This window comes from Oncorhynchus mykiss, chromosome 13 (assembly GCF_013265735.2).
Source record: "Oncorhynchus mykiss isolate Arlee chromosome 13, USDA_OmykA_1.1, whole genome shotgun sequence".
Lineage (NCBI taxonomy): Eukaryota > Metazoa > Chordata > Actinopteri > Salmoniformes > Salmonidae > Oncorhynchus > Oncorhynchus mykiss.
Window position 1 is genome coordinate 42,571,169 of NC_048577.1, and position 18,618 is coordinate 42,589,786.

An 18,618-nucleotide genomic window follows, 5' to 3' on the forward strand; every position below is an offset into this window, starting at 1 on the left:
TTCAAATGAATACAGTACTCAACAATCCCATGATGATTTCACAATTAGTGTATGTCGATCAAACTGTACAAGTGAGTCCACTGGATCTTTGTCATTCAGGAAGGTTTAATGGCCTTTGGCAGAAGGGTCAAGACATCCAGATTATTGTATTTGTCGCAGATGTCATTAACTTTTTAATAAAATTTGATTTGATAATATACAACTAAAGGATGTGTACCTGTGAATATACTGGGTAGGTAATGTAAAGGCTGTATAAGCCATCTGTGAGATCCATTTCTTATAGTGGTGCAGACTGAAGTAGCAGGAATAATTTATATGTAATTGCATAGATGAGGTAAGACTTCTTTCTCCCTACAGTGTCTAAACACTCTTAGAAAAAAAGATGCTATCTAGATTCTAATTAGGGTTTTTCGGCTGTCCCCATAGGAGAACCCTTTGAAGAAACCTTTTTGGTTCCAGATTGAACTCTATCCACAAAGGGTTTTACATGGAACCCAAAAGAGTTCTGGAATAAAAAAGGGTTCTACCTGGAACCGAAACGGGTTCTCCTATGGGGACAGCCGAATAACCCTTTTGTGTAGAAAGTTTACACCCCCCTTGGATTTCTTCACATTTTATTGTGTTACAAAGTGGAATTAAAATTGATTTGTCATTTTTTTGTCAACAATCTACACCAAATACTCTGTCAAAGTGGAAGAAAAAAATATACCTTGATTAGATAAGTATTCACCCCCCTGAGTTAATACATGTTAGAAACACATTTGACAGCGATTACAGCTTTGAGTCATCTTGGGTAAGTCTCATAAGATCTTCGCACACCTGTATTATGCAATATTTTCCCATTATTCAAGCTCTGTCAAGGTGTTGGAGACCATGGCTAGATAGCAATTTTCAAGTCTTGCCATAGATTTTCAAGCAGATTTAAGTCAAAATTGTAACTTGGCCACTCAGGAACATTCACTGTCTCCTTGGTAAGCTACTCCAGTGTATATTCAGCTTTGTGTTGTAGGTTATTGTCCTGCTGAAAGGTGAATTCCTCTCCCGGTGTCTGGTGTAAAGCAGACTGAAGCAGGATTTCCTATAGGATTTTGCCTGTGCTTAGCTCCATCCCATTGGTTTTCATCCTGAAAAACTCCCCAGTCTTTGCCGATGTCAAGCAGACCCATACCTTGAAGGCAATTACTCAGTGATGTGTTGTGTTGGATTTGCCCCAAACATAAGGCTTTGCATTTAGGCCAAAAAGTATATTCCTTTGCCGTGTTTTTTTTGCAGTATTACTTTAGTGCCTTGTTGCATGTTTTGGAATATTTTTATTCTGTGTATTTTTATTATTTTTATGACTCTGTAATTTAGGTCATTATTGTAGAGTCACTACAATGTTGTTGATCCATCCTCAGTTTTCTCCCATCACAGCCGTTGAACTCTGTAGCTGTTTTAAAATCTCCAATGGCCTCATGGTGACATCCCTAAGCAGTTTCCTTCCTGTCCTGCAGCTCAGTTCAGAAGAATGACTGCATCTTTGATGTGTCTGGGTGGTTTAATGCTTCATCCACAACTTAATTATTAACTTGACCGTGCTTAAAGATATATTCAATGTCTGATATGTTATTGTTACCCATCTACCAATCACTGCCCTTTATTTTTGAAGCTTTCGAAAAAGCCCTGGGAGGACAGAGGAAGAGGTGGTCATAAAAAAATATAATGTCAATCCCTATTATTTCACACAGAGTACAGAGTGAGTCCATATAAATTATTATGTGATTTGTTTAGCCACATTTGACTAAACTAATTCAGGCTTGCCTAAACAAAGGGCGTGAATACTTAAAGGAATGATTATATTTTAGTTATATATATATATTTTTTTACATTTATAAAAAACTTGACAAACAATTACAATTAATCTATTTCAATCCCACTTTGTAACAGAAGAAAATGTGAAACAAATTCAAGGGGGTGCAGACTTTCTATAGGCACTTAATCTGAAAGTGGACTGGCACAGAGCAAAAAAAAACAAATTTTCTCTCTTCTGTCTCGCTCCATTTTGTTCAAAGACAACACCAGTCACTTTCTACATTCACAAAGAAAACAAATGATCCAAAACCCAGTTTGTCAGATAACTGTATCAATATTAGTGCAAAACATAAGTGGGTATTTACATTATATACTCAAAATGTATATATGTCTTCACATGATATTCACAAGAGGATTGTCTTACAGGAGGGCCTATAAGACATTATGGTTCATTTGATGTTACATACAAATACAGGGACACGCTACAAAAACCATTGGGTTGATAGATGTTAAATAATCAGATATTACATTAAAACCTTAGAGAAACACTTAGTCATGATAAAAAACTGAAAACATTAGTACACTTCCTCACATTGTTTGAGCTACCATCCCTTTAAAAAAGCAGATCTGTCCACATCTCATAGTACTTTCCATGGGAGTCCAGCCAATGTGAATTACTGATGATCCCTTTATATGTCCAGTGCTAGTTAGAATAATATTATACAACAACAACGCATTGATTACAAATCTGTAGTGGTTTACCTCCCATTTCCACCTCTTCTCCTTCAGGTGCTCTTAATAACTGCCCACAACAACAGGGGGAACCCAGGGGAAGCTGACTGTGAGAGTGCCTGCTGCACGATTTATCACGACTCATTGGTGGGAGCTTTGAAGAAAATCTCTCGACAGTGCCTGGCTGTGTCCTCTGGTGAGTATACTGTGAAACCAATGGTGCGCGGGTCGTTGAAGATCTCATAGTCGTTTCCCCCCTGAACAGAGAGGAATGTAGATACGGCTTTAGAATCTGCTTGTTCACAAATAGGTTTGCACCGACTGCCCTTTTCACTCGTCGACCTCTTTCCTTGTTTCCTCACTCACTCTTTATCTCTCTCTATGTCTCAGTAAAAGAGGTTAAATAAACACACAACCATCACAAAGCTCATGCAACATTCTTTCAGGCAGGGGTCAACTCCACATAGAATGACATCAACAATGATCTCTGAACTGTAACCTTTATCATTCAAGCCACAGCACAATCCTACTCTCATTGCTATCTTTAGCCTCAGAGCATTCCCCACCACTGACACTTCCACAAGGTCCTCCCCTTCACTTACAGACGACGTCTCGTTGCCAAAGAAGTAGATAGCGTCCAGGCCCTCCCCTTCCAGCACGTCCAGACAGAGCCTCTTGTCCCAGCCTTCAGGGAACACGTCAAAACTGATGAGACCACCTGAATAGAGAGGCACACGAGAGGGAATAATTCAGTCAATTTCAATTGATACATTACAATTTAACATCATGTTACTGAACAGAATATTAGTCCCTCCCATAAAATAATGAGGATTTTAGTGATGATTATTAACACATTACAACCAGCTCTCTCATGCCATGTCAGGGATATTTGTTCTGGTCGGTCAATGCACTGATGAGTGAGGATGCCAAATGTATGTAAAATAGGTGTGATATTTCCCCCATTACAGGAACAGCAGCTTTGAGATATTTTTAAGACTGCAACTTCAACCGGTTAATGTTGCACATTTCTCTGCAACAGACTTGGAGCCCAACACATTCTCCCCTCGAAAAGCATGAAAGGTTATTAAAAGCCCCAATCACTGTGCTCAGTTGAGCAGAACAGACTTATTTATGCTCTGTGCATCGACTGTGTGGTGATGGCTTTGACGTACAGTCTGTGTCCAGGGAGGACAGTCTTATTATTGGTGATTATTCACTACTTGGCTGACCTCCATGAGGTTACTAACAGTATGTGAGCCATCAGGCTGCCTCATGAGGTGGACTCAGTTCCACAAACACATATTCAGGTCAATGAGCGGTGAATGTGCACGAAAAGCCCTCAGAGAAATAAGTTTAAATTCTGCTTCTCAACCCCCCCCCCCCCCCCCCCCCCTTCAGATTCTACTTCATTACCCCCCAGTGTTTAAAGCGGCAACCAGCAGTTGAAGCAATAACAAAGCGCCCTCCTCACCGGTAAAAGGTGTGGCGATGGGACTGGAGACACGTGAGCACTCTCAAATTCAAGGGCAGGGCTATGAATGCAAGGACTGACCATCCATGATATCAAAATGATAACTTTAACCATGTTTTTAGGCTATACAGTATTTGTTTACATTTACTTTGTTTATAAACAATGGAGTAAAACTAGCTTATATGTTGTGTTCTGACGGGGTACGACTGTTCAAGATCATATGGATGTGATTCTTCAATAATCAATGGATACATATCATTACTGTATTAGTCCAAAAGTGGATGTAGCAACTGCTGCTTGACCCGAAGGGAAAGCTCACAAACGCAACAGCTAGGGAGGTTTCAGCCAATCAAAGGGTGTATTGGCCACAAACACCCACATCCTCAGCCCATCCCCCACACAGTTCCTTCCCCACCCCTGGCCATGCACCATAAAGGTGAAAGAAAACATAGCCAGGACAAAGGTGCCTGTATTTGAAGTGACACTGCAATGTCGCCTTTTGAGCTGAGTGACACGAGCAAAAATCTCTGCCGTAAGAACAGACAGTGCCGCATAGGCATAAACAGCATTGCATATGTGAAATGTGAACAAACCAAGGCAGGGTAGACGTGCAGATACAGACTGCAATGAGCAAACACATAAATCGTATCCACAAGCCTTCCCATTGGCTTGTTTTATCAGGCTCTGCGGCTGCAGTGTAAACAGCCCTCCAACGGGCTCTGCTGCCAGTGCTATTAGCATCAGCTTCCACATCAGCAACCAGAAGGATTCCCAGTTAATATCAGCAATCAGAGGGATTCCCAGGGCAGTCACTCAGTTAGGGTGAAGTAAGGCCGTTAGGATGAAGTAAGGATGAATGTGTGTGTTTGTAACTACTGCTGCTACTGGCCCAAGGCTTTAACAGAGTGCCTTATGAAGACAACAGCCTTATCTCCAGCTGTTTGTGCAGCTGCCTGAATTGTGTACAGTTTCATAGGCCATTAAGGAAGTCCCACACCTAGTTACAGTCAGCAAACACCTAGTCTGACTAACCAGAGGAAAACATCTCTGAACCTCAGAGAGTGGAGCAGGGGAGAGTAATGTTTAATGAAGTTGGGCACAATGTGTCCAGGAGATTGAGTACGCATGGCAGATCGTCTTTGTGAACTGGCAGATAGGAAGCAACAGCAAGGAAAAGACAGCAAAGGAGCTAGTACATTGAAGGCATAACAGGGTTCTTTCTATCTGAGAGATAAATGAGTCTTCAAGTGTAGATATCACACCATGCACAGATGGCATACAAAATAATACTGAAATACAATACTAGAGGTGCTAATAGTTACACTGATATTAATTCCCAGCTCACATCCTGTGCCAGTTGGCTTACCTCTAGTAAATCTTAGACCCTTCCCAGCAAACTCCTCCTGCAGGGCCGCAACAAACTTCTCCCGGATTTTCTCTCTCTGTGAAGAGGTTAAGGAAAGGGGTCAGGCTTCAGGCCACTAAGGGTTAAGCCTCTCCACATCTCCCATCAGACCACTAAACCCTCCATAACGTGTGGCTGTGAAACATCAATGGGCTGTCTGTTCAGCCATCTTGAAAGCTCAGCATTGTTTTGACTTGTTTACTCTCTTCTCCTTTTAATAGGCCCCAACGTAACAGAATATAAGAGAAAAGCATGCCTGCTTGCACTGTGCAGTGATTTGAGGTTATAAGAGATTGAAAACCTGACTCAATCAATAACGCATGCTTTGTTTGTTTACTATTCGTTTTAAAAGTTTATATGTTTAGGCGTTTTCCTTAGAAGATAATGTCTGCTGTTTGGATCATGATTTAGGCACTCTTATACTGTGTAATACCTTGTCAATTTCAGAGAATTCGATTCGCTCCTCAAGTGTGCAGCTCCGGCCAATGGGGGAGATGTTCAGCATTCCGTTGCGGAATTCGATAAAGGTGCCCCTGAGGGCAGAATAAGGCATTAATCTGCAAAAAGAGACTTTAGTGTGGCTTTGTTACCAACCAGCATACATGTGTAATCTCCCAGCAATTTATTGTGTATTTACCAATGCCCAAGTGTTGGTAAATACCCATTAAATTGCTGGGAGATTACACATGGAGTGTGAGACTTTCTTTATCATGATAGTTTATAGTTTATTCGCCATTAGTCAGCACCTCCACACAAACTATTATTTTGAGTGTGCGCCAGCTCATGTTTTTTTTTACCAACCATCATACAACAATTCTAGAGATTCTAGTGTTAGATCCAGAATTGCTTTGTTTCTCAAGGAAATAAGTATTTCCACCCAGATACAGATCAATCCTTCTGTCTTAGTCTCTCCTTTAGGAATGCTGACAGAGCCACCATTCCTTTCTCCAATGCCTACAGCTGTGATGGACAGGTTGAAGTGGCCATGGGGCCTCTGAATGACTAGATGCATAGAAAAGGAGCTGAAAGTAGGTCAGAGGGAGGGAGTCTCACCTTTTCTTGGGAAGCTTGATCAGCCCCATGTAGCTGAGACAGAAGTTAATGAGGTCCTGCAGTAGTTCCTCTCCTATCTGGTTCTGGATGGCCTGTAGGACAGAGTTCAAATATTTGAACTGTCTTTTCTTATTAACACAGTGCAGTTTTCTTAAAAGACATGATCATAACTTTCCCTTCCAGTCTTCTTAGCTGAGAGCAGTTTATAAGAAAAAAGGTTGTGCCTACATGTTGTTTACATGGAATCATGTTTAAATAGCTTGTTAGTGAGCAAAAATATATTTTATTCCTTCCCTCACCTCAGTGACACCCACCTGTTTGGAAAGGAGCTTCCCATCTTTGTACTGCACCGTGCCATTCTCAGCAAACACATAGTCAAACTTCTGTATCACTGTAAGAGAAAAAGAGGGCAAATTAGGTAAACGTGTGCTATTGCGAGAACATTCATAGTAAATAGACAACACAAGCTACCAGTACACAGCCTTAAAAAAAACTCCCCCAACTGGAACACAGGCATGTTGTACCTGGTGCAGCGGAATAACTTCCGGCGCCGACAGAGATGGCCGCCTCGCTTCGCGTTCCTAGGAAACTATGCAGTTTTTTGTTTTTTTACGTGTTATTTCTTACATTAGTACCCCAGGTCATCTTAGGTTTCATCACATACAGTCGAGAAGAACTACTGAATATAAGATCAGCGTCAACTCACCATCAGTACGACCAAGAATATGCTTTTCGCGACGCGGATCCTGTGCTCTGCCTTACAAACAGGACAACGGAGTGGATCCCATGCAGCAACCCAAAAAAACGACTCCGAAAAAGAGGGAAACGAGGCGGTCTTCTGGTCAGACTCCGGAGACGGGCACACCGTGCACCATTCCCTAGCATTCTTCTTGCCAATGTCCAGTCTCTTGACAACAAGGTTGATGAAATCCGAGCAAGGGTAGCATTCCAGAGGGACATCAGAGACTGTAACGTTCTTTGCTTCACGGAAACGTGGCTTACTGGAGAGACGCTATCCGAAGCGGTGCAGCCAACAGGTTTCTCCACGCATCGCGCAGACAGAAAAAAACATCTTTCTGGTAAAAAGAGGGGCGGGGGCGTATGCCTTATGACTAACGTGACATGGTGTGATGAAAGAAACATACAGGAACTCAAATCCTTCTGTTCACCTGATTTAGAATTCCTCACAATCAAATGTAGACCGCATTATCTACCAAGAGAATTCTCTTTGATTATAATCACAGCCGTATATATCCCCCCCCAAGCAGACACATCGTTGGCTCTGAATGAACTTTATTTGACTCTTTGCAAACTGGAAACCATTTATCCGGAGGCTGCATTCATTGTAGCTGGGGATTTTAACAAGGCTAATCTGAAAACAAGACTCCCCAAATTTTATCAGCATATCGATTGCGCAACCAGGGGTGGAAAGACCTTGGATCATTGTTACTCTAACTTCCGCGACGCATATAAGGCCCTGCCCCGCCCCCCTTTCGGAAAAGCTGACCACGACTCCATTTTGTTGATCCCTGCCTACAGACAGAAACTAAAACAAGAGGCTCCCACGCTGAGGTCTGTCCAACGCTGGTCCGACCAAGCTGACTCCACACTCCAAGACTGCTTCCATCACGTGGACTGGGACATGTTTCGTATTGCGTCAGACAACAACATTGACGAATACGCTGATTCGGTGTGCGAGTTCATTAGAACGTGCGTTGAAGATGTCGTTCCCATAGCAACGATTAAAACATTCCCTAACCAGAAACCGTGGATTGATGGCAGCATTCGCGTGAAACTGAAAGCGCGAACCACTGCTTTTAATCAGGGCAAGGTGTCTGGTAACATGACCGAATACAAACAGTGCAGCTATTCCCTCCGCAAGGCTATCAAACAAGCTAAGCGTCAGTACAGAGACAAAGTAGAATCTCAATTCAACGGCTCAGACACAAGAGGCATGTGGCAGGGTCTACAGTCAATCACGGACTACAGGAAGAAATCCAGCCCAGTCACGGACCAGGATGTCCTGCTCCCAGGCAGACTAAATAACTTTTTTGCCCGCTTTGAGGACAATACAGTGCCACTGACACGGCCTGCAACGAAAACTTGCGGTCTCTCCTTCACTGCGGCCGAGGTGAGTAAGACATTTAAACGTGTTAACCCTCGCAAGGCTGCAGGCCCAGACGGCATCCCCAGCCGCGCCCTCAGAGCATGCGCAGACCAGCTGGCCGGTGTGTTTACGGACATATTCAATCAATCCCTATACCAGTCTGCTGTTCCCACATGCTTCAAGAGGGCCACCATTGTTCCTGTTCCCAAGAAAGCTAAGGTAACTGAGCTAAACGACTACCGCCCCGTAGCACTCACTTCCGTCATCATGAAGTGCTTTGAGAGACTAGTCAAGGATCATATCACCTCCACCCTACCTGACACCCTAGACCCGCTCCAATTTGCTTACCGCCCAAATAGGTCCACAGACGATGCAATCTCAACCACACTGCACACTGCCCTAACCCATCTGGACAAGAGGAATACCTATGTGAGAATGCTGTTCATCGACTACAGCTCGGCATTCAACACCATAGTACCCTCCAAGCTCGTCATCAAGCTCGAGACCCTGGGTCTCGACCCCGCCCTGTGCAACTGGGTACTGGACTTCCTGACGGGCCGCCCCCAGGTGGTGAGGGTAGGCAACAACATCTCCTCCCCGCTGATCCTCAACACTGGGGCCCCACAAGGGTGCGTTCTGAGCCCTCTCCTGTACTCCCTGTTCACCCACGACTGCGTGGCCACGCACACCTCCAACTCAATCATCAAGTTTGCGGACGACACAAAAGTGGTAGGCTTGATTACCAACAACGACGAGACGGCCTACAGGGAGGAGGTGAGGGCCCTCGGAGTGTGGTGTCAGGAAAATAGCCTCACACTCAACGTCAACAAAACTAAGGAGATGATTGTGGACTTCAGGAAACAGCAGAGGGAACACCCCCCTATCCACATCGATGGAACAGTAGTGGAGAGGGTAGCAAGTTTTAAGTTCCTCGGCATACACATCACAGACAAACTGAATTGGTCCACTCACACAGACAGCATTGTGAAGAAGGCGCAGCAGCGCCTCTTCAACCTCAGGAGGCTGAAGAAATTCGGCTTGTCACCAAAAGCACTCACAAACTTCTACAGATGCACAATCGAGAGCATCCTGGCGGGCTGTATCACCGTCTGGTACGGCAACTGCTCCGCCCTCAACCGTAAGGCTCTCCAGAGGGTAGTGAGGTCTGCACAACGCATCACCGGGGGCAAACTACCTGCCCTCCAGGACACCTACACCACCCGATGTCACAGGAAGGCCATAAAGATCATCAAGGACATCAACCACCCGAGCCACTGCCTGTTCACCCCGCTATCATCCAGAAGGCGAGGTCAGTACAGGTGCATCAAAGCTGGGACCGAGAGACTGAAAAACAGCTTCTATCTCAAGGCCATCAGACTGTTAAACAGCCACCACTAACATTGAGTGGCTGCTGCCAACACACTGACACTGACTCAACTCCAGCCACTTTAATAATGGGAATTGATGGGAAATGATGTAAATATATCACTAGCCACTTTAAACAATGCTACCTTATATAATGTTACTTACCCTACATTATTCATCTCATATGCATACGTATATACTGTACTCTATATCATCGACTGTATCCTTATGTGATACATGTATCACTAGCCACTTTAACTATGCCACTTTGTTTACATACTCATCTCATATGTATATACTGTACTCGATACCATCTACTGTATCTTGCCTATGCTGCTCTGTACCATCACTCATTCATATATCCTTATGTACATATTCTTTATCCCCTCACACTGTGTACAAGACAGTAGTTTTGGAATTGTTAGTTAGATTACTTGTTGGTTATTACTGCATTGTCGGAACTAGAAGCACAAGCATTTCGCTACACTCGCATTAACATCTGCTAACCATGTGTATGTGACAAATAAAATTTGATTTGATTTGATTTTGATTATTGGTCATTGCAGATTACCACCTATGTAACACTACCTGGAACAGTCCAGATTAATCTCTGTCCTGTCCATTCACTGTACACATACAGTGCCTTGCGAAAGTATTCGGCCCCCTTGAACTTTGCGACCTTTTGCCACATTTCAGGCTTCAAACATAAAGATATAAAACTGTATTTTTTTGTGAATAATCAACAACAAGTGGGACACAATCATGAAGTGGAACGACATTTATTGGATATTTCAAACTTTTTTAACAAATCAAAAACTGAAAAATTGGGCGTGCAAAATTATTCAGCCCCTTTACTTTCAGTGCAGCAAACTCTCTCCAGAAGTTCAGTGAGGATCTCTGAATGATCCAATGTTGACCTACAGTGCCTTGCGAAAGTATTCGGCCCCCTTGAACTTTGCGACCTTTTGCCACATTTCAGGCTTCAAACATAAAGATATAAAACTGTATTTTTTTGTGGAGAATCAACAACAAGTGGGACACAATCATGAAGTGGAACGATATTTATTGGATATTTCAAACTTTTTTAACATATCAAAAACTGAAAAATTGGGCGTGCAAAGTTATTCAGCCCCCTTAAGTTAATACTTTGTAGCGCCACCTTTTGCTGCGATTACAGCTGTAAGTCACTTGGAGTATGTCTCTATCAGTTTTGCACATCGAGAGACTGAAATTTTTTCCCATTCCTCCTTGCAAAACAGCTCAAGCTCAGTGAGGTTGGATGGAGAGCATTTGTGAACAGCAGTTTTCAGTTCTTTCCACAGATTCTAGATTGGATTCAGGTCTGGACTTTGACTTGGCCATTCTAACACCTGGATATGTTTATTTTTGAACCATTCCATTGTAGATTTTGCTTTATGTTTTGGATCATTGTCTTGTTGGAAGACAAATCTCCGTCCCAGTCTCAGGTCTTTTGCAGACTCCATCAGGTTTTCTTCCAGAATGGTCCTGTATTTGGCTCCATCCATCTTCCCATCAATTTTAACCATCTTCCCTGTCCCTGCTGAAGAAAAGCAGGCCCAAACCATGATGCTGCCACCACCATGTTTGACAGTGGGGATGGTGTGTTCAGCTGTGTTGCTTTTACGCCAAACATAACGTTTTGCATTGTTGCCAAAAAGTTCAATTTTGGTTTCATCTGACCAGAGCACCTTCTTCCACATGTTTGGTGTGTCTCCCAGGTGGCTTGTGGCAAACTTTAAACGACACTTTTTATGGATATCTTTAAGAAATGGCTTTCTTCTTGCCACTCTTCCATAAAGGCCAGATTTGTGCAATATACGACTGATTGTTGTCCTATGGACAGAGTCTCCCACCTCAGCTGTAGATCTCTGCAGTTCATCCAGAGTGATCATGGGCCTCTTGGCTGCATCTCTGATCAGTCTTCTCCTTGTATGAGCTGAAAGTTTTGAGGGACGGCCAGGTCTTGGTAGATTTGCAGTGGTCTGATACTCCTTCCATTTCAATATTATCGCTTGCACAGTGCTCCTTGGGATGTTTAAAGCTTGTGAAATCTTTTTGTATCCAAATCCGGCTTTAAACTTCTTCACAACAGTATCTCGGACCTGCCTGGTGTGTTCCTTGTTCTTCATGATGCTCTCTGCGCTTTTAACGGACCTCTGAGACTATCACAGTGCAGGTGCATTTATACGGAGACTTGATTACACACAGGTGGATTGTATTTATCATCATTAGTCATTTAGGTCAACATTGGATCATTCAGAGATCCTCACTGAACTTCTGGAGAGAGTTTGCTGCACTGAAAGTAAAGGGGCTGAATAATTTTGCACGCCCAATTTTTCAGTTTTTGATTTGTTAAAAAAGTTTGAAATATCCAATAAATGTCGTTCCACTTCATGATTGTGTCCCACTTGTTGTTGATTCTTCACAAAAAAATACAGTTTTATATCTTTATGTTTGAAGCCTGAAATGTGGCAAAAGGTCGCAAAGTTCAAGGGGGCCGAATACTTTCGCAAGGCACTGTAAATGACTAATGATGATAAATACAATCCACCTGTGTGTAATCAAGTCTCCGTATAAATGCACCTGCACTGTGATAGTCTCAGAGGTCCGTTAAAAGCGCAGAGAGCATCATGAAGAACAAGGAACACACCAGGCAGGTCCGAGATAATGTTGTGAAGAAGTTTAAAGCCGGATTTGGATACAAAAAGATTTCCCAAGCTTTAAACATCCCAAGGAGCACTGTGCAAGCGATAATATTGAAATGGAAGGAGTATCAGACCACTGCAAATCTACCAAGACCTGGCCGTCCCTGTCACGTATTAACAAGGTGGGTGGAATCAGGCGCAGAGAGCAGGTGCAGTGAGTCGATAGTTTATTCTCCGGAACCAAACACGGTCAACCCAAAATACAGGGTGAAATAATCCAACACAGGATTAAATATATCGGAGCAAATAACCAACTACGTATTCACGAAAACACATGAAACCAAAACAATCCCGCACGAAACAAGGGCGGGACAACCTACTACATATAAGGACGTCAATAAACTAAAATACACACAGGTGAAACTAATAAGACAAAACCAACAGACAAACGAAAAAGGGATCGATGGTGGCTAGTAGGACGGTGACGACGACCGCCGAGCACCGCCCGAACAGGAAGGAGAGCCAACTTCGGCGGAAGTCGTGACAGTCCCTCTAAACTTTCAGCTCATACAAGGAGAAGACTGATCAGAGATGCAGCCAAGAGACCCATGATCACTCTGGATGAACTGCAGAGATCTACAGCTGAGGTGGGAGACTCTGTCCATAGGACAACAATCAGTCATATATTGCACAAATCTGACCTTTATGGAAGAATGGCAAGAAGAAAGCCATTTCTTAAAGATATCCATAAAAAGTGTTGTTTAAAGTTTGCCACAAGCCACCTGGGAGACACACCAAACATGTGGAAGAAGGTGCTCTGGTCAGATGAAACCAAAATTGAACTTTTTGGCAACAATGCAAAACGTTATGTTTGGCGTAAAAGCAACACAGCTCATCACCCTGAACACACCATCCCCACTGTCAAACATGGTGGTGGCAGCATCATGGTTTGGGCCTGCTTTTCTTCAGCAGGGACAGGGAAGATGGTTAAAATTGATGGGAAGATGGATGGAGCCAAATACAGGACCATTCTGGAAGAAAACCTGATGGAGTCTGCAAAAGACCTGAGACTGGGACGGAGATTTGTCTTCCAACAAGACAATGATCCAAAACATAAAGCAAAATCTACAATGGAATGGTTCAAAAATAAACATATCCAGGTGTTAGAATGGCCAAGTCAAAGTCCAGACCTGAATCCAATCGAGAATCTGTGGAAAGAACTGAAAACTGCTGTTCACAAATGCTCTCCATCCAACCTCACTGAGCTCGAGCTGTTTTGCAAGGAGGAAAAAATGTCAGTCTCTCGATGTGCAAAACTGATAGAGACATACCCCAAGCGACTTACAGCTGTAATCGCAGCAAAAGGTGGCGTTACAAAGTATTAACTTAAGGGGGCTGAATAATTTTGCACGCCCAATTTTTCAGTTTTTGATTTGTTAAAAAAGTTTGAAATATCCAATAAATGTCGTTCCACTTCATGATTGTGTCCCACTTGTTGTTGATTCTTTACAAAAAAATACAGTTTTATATCTTTATGTTTGAAGCCTGAAATGTGGCAAAAGGTTGCAAAGTTCAAGGGGGCTGAATACTTTCGCAAGGCACTGTATCTCACATGGCTAGAGTATCAAAGTACTGAGCATCTCAATCAGTCTTGCATAATGCAGTCTGGGGATGATCAGGATAGAGAACTGTTGATGCAGAAATGCACTGAAAACAAAGCCTTGAATGCACTAGTAGCACTCCCACTTTTATTTACTCTATCGTTCGTCACTTTACTTTTGTTGCTGCTCTGAGTGATGACGGTCAGTTGTCAGTGTGTTGGTGGCCAGTCTCCACTGCTGTGTGTAAACTCCACCACAGGGTCAGTGTGTCAAGGCAACACAGGTACATGAGCAAACATGTAACTCCACCTGGGTCCATGTGCGACCCGGAGCGGAGACTTCAGTTATGATGTAGCTGCTTTCGTCTATGTCTGTTATTTATGGACTGATGTCAAATGAGAGTGGGCTGCCAACATGAAAGACCCCTCTCTGGTGAATTTCCTTTCAATAATTTCACGACCATGAAAGCGACAGCCTTTTGGGGTTTGCAAAGCCCTGTGAGAGAAAGGCAATAATATGGGTTTGAGGGTGAATATGTGAGACTGAAATGAGACCAAAGTGAGAATGAGGAGTGCTCACCTTCATCTCCCTCCCCCAGCTGTTCTGCGATCTTTGAGTAGTCTGATCCACCCACTATGCCGATCTTCACCTTCCTGCGCAGAGACTGGAAAAACTCATCCAGCTTAGGGTCAATTTTCTGCAGGGTGTAAGCACACACGCATGACGCGTAAACACATGATGAGTGCACACAGACAGACACACACACAGTCTGTACCTGTTTGTGTTGTCTATCATTGAAAACACTGTTTTAGGGACTCATAATATAAACTGTGACAAGACAGGCATTTACAGTTCTTAAAACTGCTTTTGTTGTCTGACCACAAAGCAGGAGAATGCTTTTGTTTGTGAGGTTAGGTAGCATTGACCGAGTGAGATAGGCATCTGTCTCTGAAGGAGGAGCAACTTTGATAGTGGTCTATTGATCCTCTGCAGACATAATCCTATTAAACCAGCTTTCCATCTTGCCAGAGAGACTTGGGCAGATGGATCAGGCAGGGACCGCTTCATGCTCACATGAGGAAACTGCATTACATAATATAAGGGCAGTGGGTTCATTCTGCACACTTATGTCTCTGTGACCGACCAACGGCTGCTGAACTGGGCACTGCCTACACGGCGATCATTGAACATTTCTGTACATCACCGGTCCAGACACTGAGACAAGAATGCAGATAGACAAAAAAAAAAAAAAACGATCATATTGTAGGCTATGTTACAACAAAGACATCATCTTGTGACGATGGGCAGAGATACGAGGGATAATCTAAATGTTTATCCTCCTGTTTGATTGAATTATTTGAAGACACGGAGAACTGCCTGTGTTCACACGACACTTGCAAAGACATGCATTGATGCAGCATTGTGTAACAGAAAGTTAACCATTTATCTTCATATGAATGAGTATTTTTTTTGTTCAACTACTGAAATCATGATGAAAAACACTAGAGAGCCGTTTCCCTGATTATTCATTGATTATCTTGCATTTCAAATCTGGGGGTCAAAAGAGGCCGAGGACATAACTAATAGGCTACCTCCATTATGAATGTCAACATCCTTGATCAAAGTAGTCTGTTTTTAGGGTAGGAACTCCATGTGACTCCTCTTCCCATGTACCCACTTTAAGTTGTTTACGATCAGTTTATCTGTCTGTTAAAGTTCCAATGCAGCTGTTGTTATCTCAAAATCAAATCATTTCTGGGTAACAATGAAGTACCGTAATTGTCAAAAAGAAACAGAAATAGCTTCAGAGCAAAGAGCAATTTCTCAAGCAAGAATTTTGCTAGGACTGTTTGAGAGTGGTCTGAGTGGGAAGGGGGAAACAAAACAATGAGCTGTTATTGGCAGAGAGGTTTGGAACACTCTTTCTCATTGGTCTATTAACTAATGATATCACCAGGCATTACAAAACTCCATCCCACCAAAACAGTCTGAAATTCAACAGCTGTCTTTTCAAACAGCTCTTACACTAAAAGGGCATTATTATAATATATATATTATAATTTTCACAATTTCACCTTATCCAACCTAATAGTGTGGCAATATATATAAAACACTGGGCATTGAAGGATTGGTGCGAACAGTTGCAAGGTAATTGTTACTTCACATGGACGGACATGAAACTTTCAGGAAACAGCAGTTATAGGCTATTTTGAATGGGCGTAAGCAGTGTCCCAGTGTAACGGTGGTCTAGGGTTGACCACCACCAGGATGCTATATGAAATTTGACTTCATAAGTGTTGTGCAAGTAGGCAACAGTAGCCTACAGTCGTGTTCTCGTACGGACGGAGGACACAACGTTCATCCAAATGAATGTCTCTGCTCCATGGGGTGCGCGCTACTTTTAGTGAAATACAAAGCTTCAGATGCAAACGAAGACATTTCAGTTTCATTCAAAAGAGTTGACGGACGACAGCATTTGTAGGCTACAACCACGGGATTAAATAATATATGAAAACAAGAACTTGGAAGGACAGAAAATGATGGTGTTTGCCAACATTATCAGGAAGTACATCGACAGAAAATAGTAAATCATTAAATAACATGCAGGAACATTCCAGACCTTGCTGCAGATAAGACATTGATTGACATTATTGCAACAGTTTTGTGCTATCAAGATGGCATGGGAATTGGCAAAGCGCCCTATAATTCCTTGAAAAATAGAAAGGTTTGACAAGTTGGACAGCAACGTTAGAAGAAAGAAAATGACAAACAAAGCACAATTAATACAACGGGATAATAAAACATGCTATTTAGCCTACCTCTCTCGGTGGGGTAAGAGTGCCGTCCACGTCAAATAAACACAGAATAGTCCTTTTTGAAGAACCATTTGATTCATCCATTTCTTATTTTGCAATGATAGTGTTACTAATGTGTAAGTGAAGGTAGTGTTACTATTGTGTAAGTAATGATAATGTTATTAATGTGTAATAAATATTCTGGGAAAGAGTGACAATTTTCTGGTCTCGCCTCTAATGCAAAACAAAGACTACTGTATAGGCTACAATACGGTACACTGTAAAATCTATTGCCTACCACTAGTTGGATGAATAATGTATGCCACGCGGTCTAGTAGATAACGACAAACCATATCCAATAGTTGTTGAACTGTAGCTTATCCTCAGACTGAAGAATAGTTCGGCCACCGTTCCCGATCGAATTCAGAGAACCATCACAGGCAGCTCGACAAGTCTCAGGTTTATTTTGCAACAATGTCTCGACTCTCGTAGGCTACATGCAAACAGCCAATCGCAGCTTTTATGTTGGATGACGCGAAGTGGGTGTTGGTAAGATATATAAACATAGAAGTCCTTTGCCGCCTCGCATGTCAAATCAAGACGGATTAAAACCCATCTCAACAGTCATTCGACCGTTCACCTAGAGGGAAGGACAGTGCTCAGACTGTGCCTAGATCTGTACAATGTAGGCTATCATATAATAAATTCACAGCCCAAGCAATAGAATAATTCCTTACTGCATGTCAGGCCAGCCAGGGCATTAATCAGGCCAGCCAGGGCAGTGAGAAATGTATGATGAATAACGTTTAGTTGATATCTCCATCAAGTGTTGCTTTTAGTTACCTGTATAAAATGGTGATAGATCCAACTTCCAAGATACACACTCACACTCTGTCTGGATAGAGGATTACCAGGACGTTTGAGTGATCGCTTTTATTATCAGTAAGTTAGTTGTCCACTAGAGGGCAGGCTAAAACAATATGCGTGCTTGTGCCCTATGGAAGCCAAATGGCATAGTGCAGAACAGCTATATTCCGAAGGCGGTTCTGAGGGCTGTTAGATTGATTTATCTGTTAAGGGTATTTGCAATCCTAACATGTCTTGTGGGTGGTGAGAAACTCAAATAAAGATGAAAGGTCTATTAGCGTCAAAGGAAAAATCATGTTTACATAAAGACATGATTATAGTCCTGGTCCCTATTGGCACAGATGGCCATTTGTTCTGCATCACTCCTTAATAAACAGTCCATATTTTGACATTCTAATTGATATTGTGAATGGACATGAAAACTATGCATTTCAAATAGATTTCAAAAATATTTCTTATTGTTGCATTGTTGAAAAGTAAGCATTTAGTTGGACCATGTGTATCCTGTACATACGACTAATACAACTTGAAACTAAATTAATTAAAACTCCTGTTGTGTGTCTTTTATCCTGCTACCAGTTATCTACCAGTTATCTTGGTATACTCTTGCTCTATATTTAGCTGATACGCACAATGCACCTTCATCTAGGAATAGATATCAGAGGAGCACATTTTATAGAATTCGATGGTTTTGTATAACCTCATTCACCACTTTCAGGAGAATGGCTACATAGTCATGAACACAATAAGACTAACAGCATCTGT

The 18,618-nt window shown here is 42.5% G+C and overlaps 1 protein-coding gene across 2 annotated transcripts; it reads right to left on the reverse strand.

Moving 5' to 3' along the window:
• Nucleotides 1-1,630: 1,630 nt before the first annotated feature.
• On the reverse strand, nucleotides 1,631-17,472 carry LOC110486421 (phosphomannomutase 1). 2 transcript variants are annotated; one of them, XM_021558016.2, is made up of 8 exons: nucleotides 17,011-17,472; nucleotides 14,771-14,888; nucleotides 6,752-6,843; nucleotides 6,453-6,544; nucleotides 5,833-5,932; nucleotides 5,361-5,436; nucleotides 3,126-3,241; nucleotides 1,631-2,780 (listed from the first exon to the last, which is right to left on the reverse strand). In XM_021558016.2, the coding sequence occupies exons 1-8, from the start codon at nucleotides 17,089-17,091 to the stop codon at nucleotides 2,658-2,660; spliced, it is 798 nt and encodes a 265-aa protein (XP_021413691.1). In that variant the 5' UTR covers nucleotides 17,092-17,472; the 3' UTR covers nucleotides 1,631-2,657. The 2 variants fall into 2 exon arrangements, with proteins under 2 accessions (XP_021413691.1, XP_021413692.1); XM_021558017.2 differs by having other exon boundaries at nucleotides 6,767-6,843; nucleotides 17,011-17,470.
• Nucleotides 17,473-18,618: the final 1,146 nt, after the last annotated feature.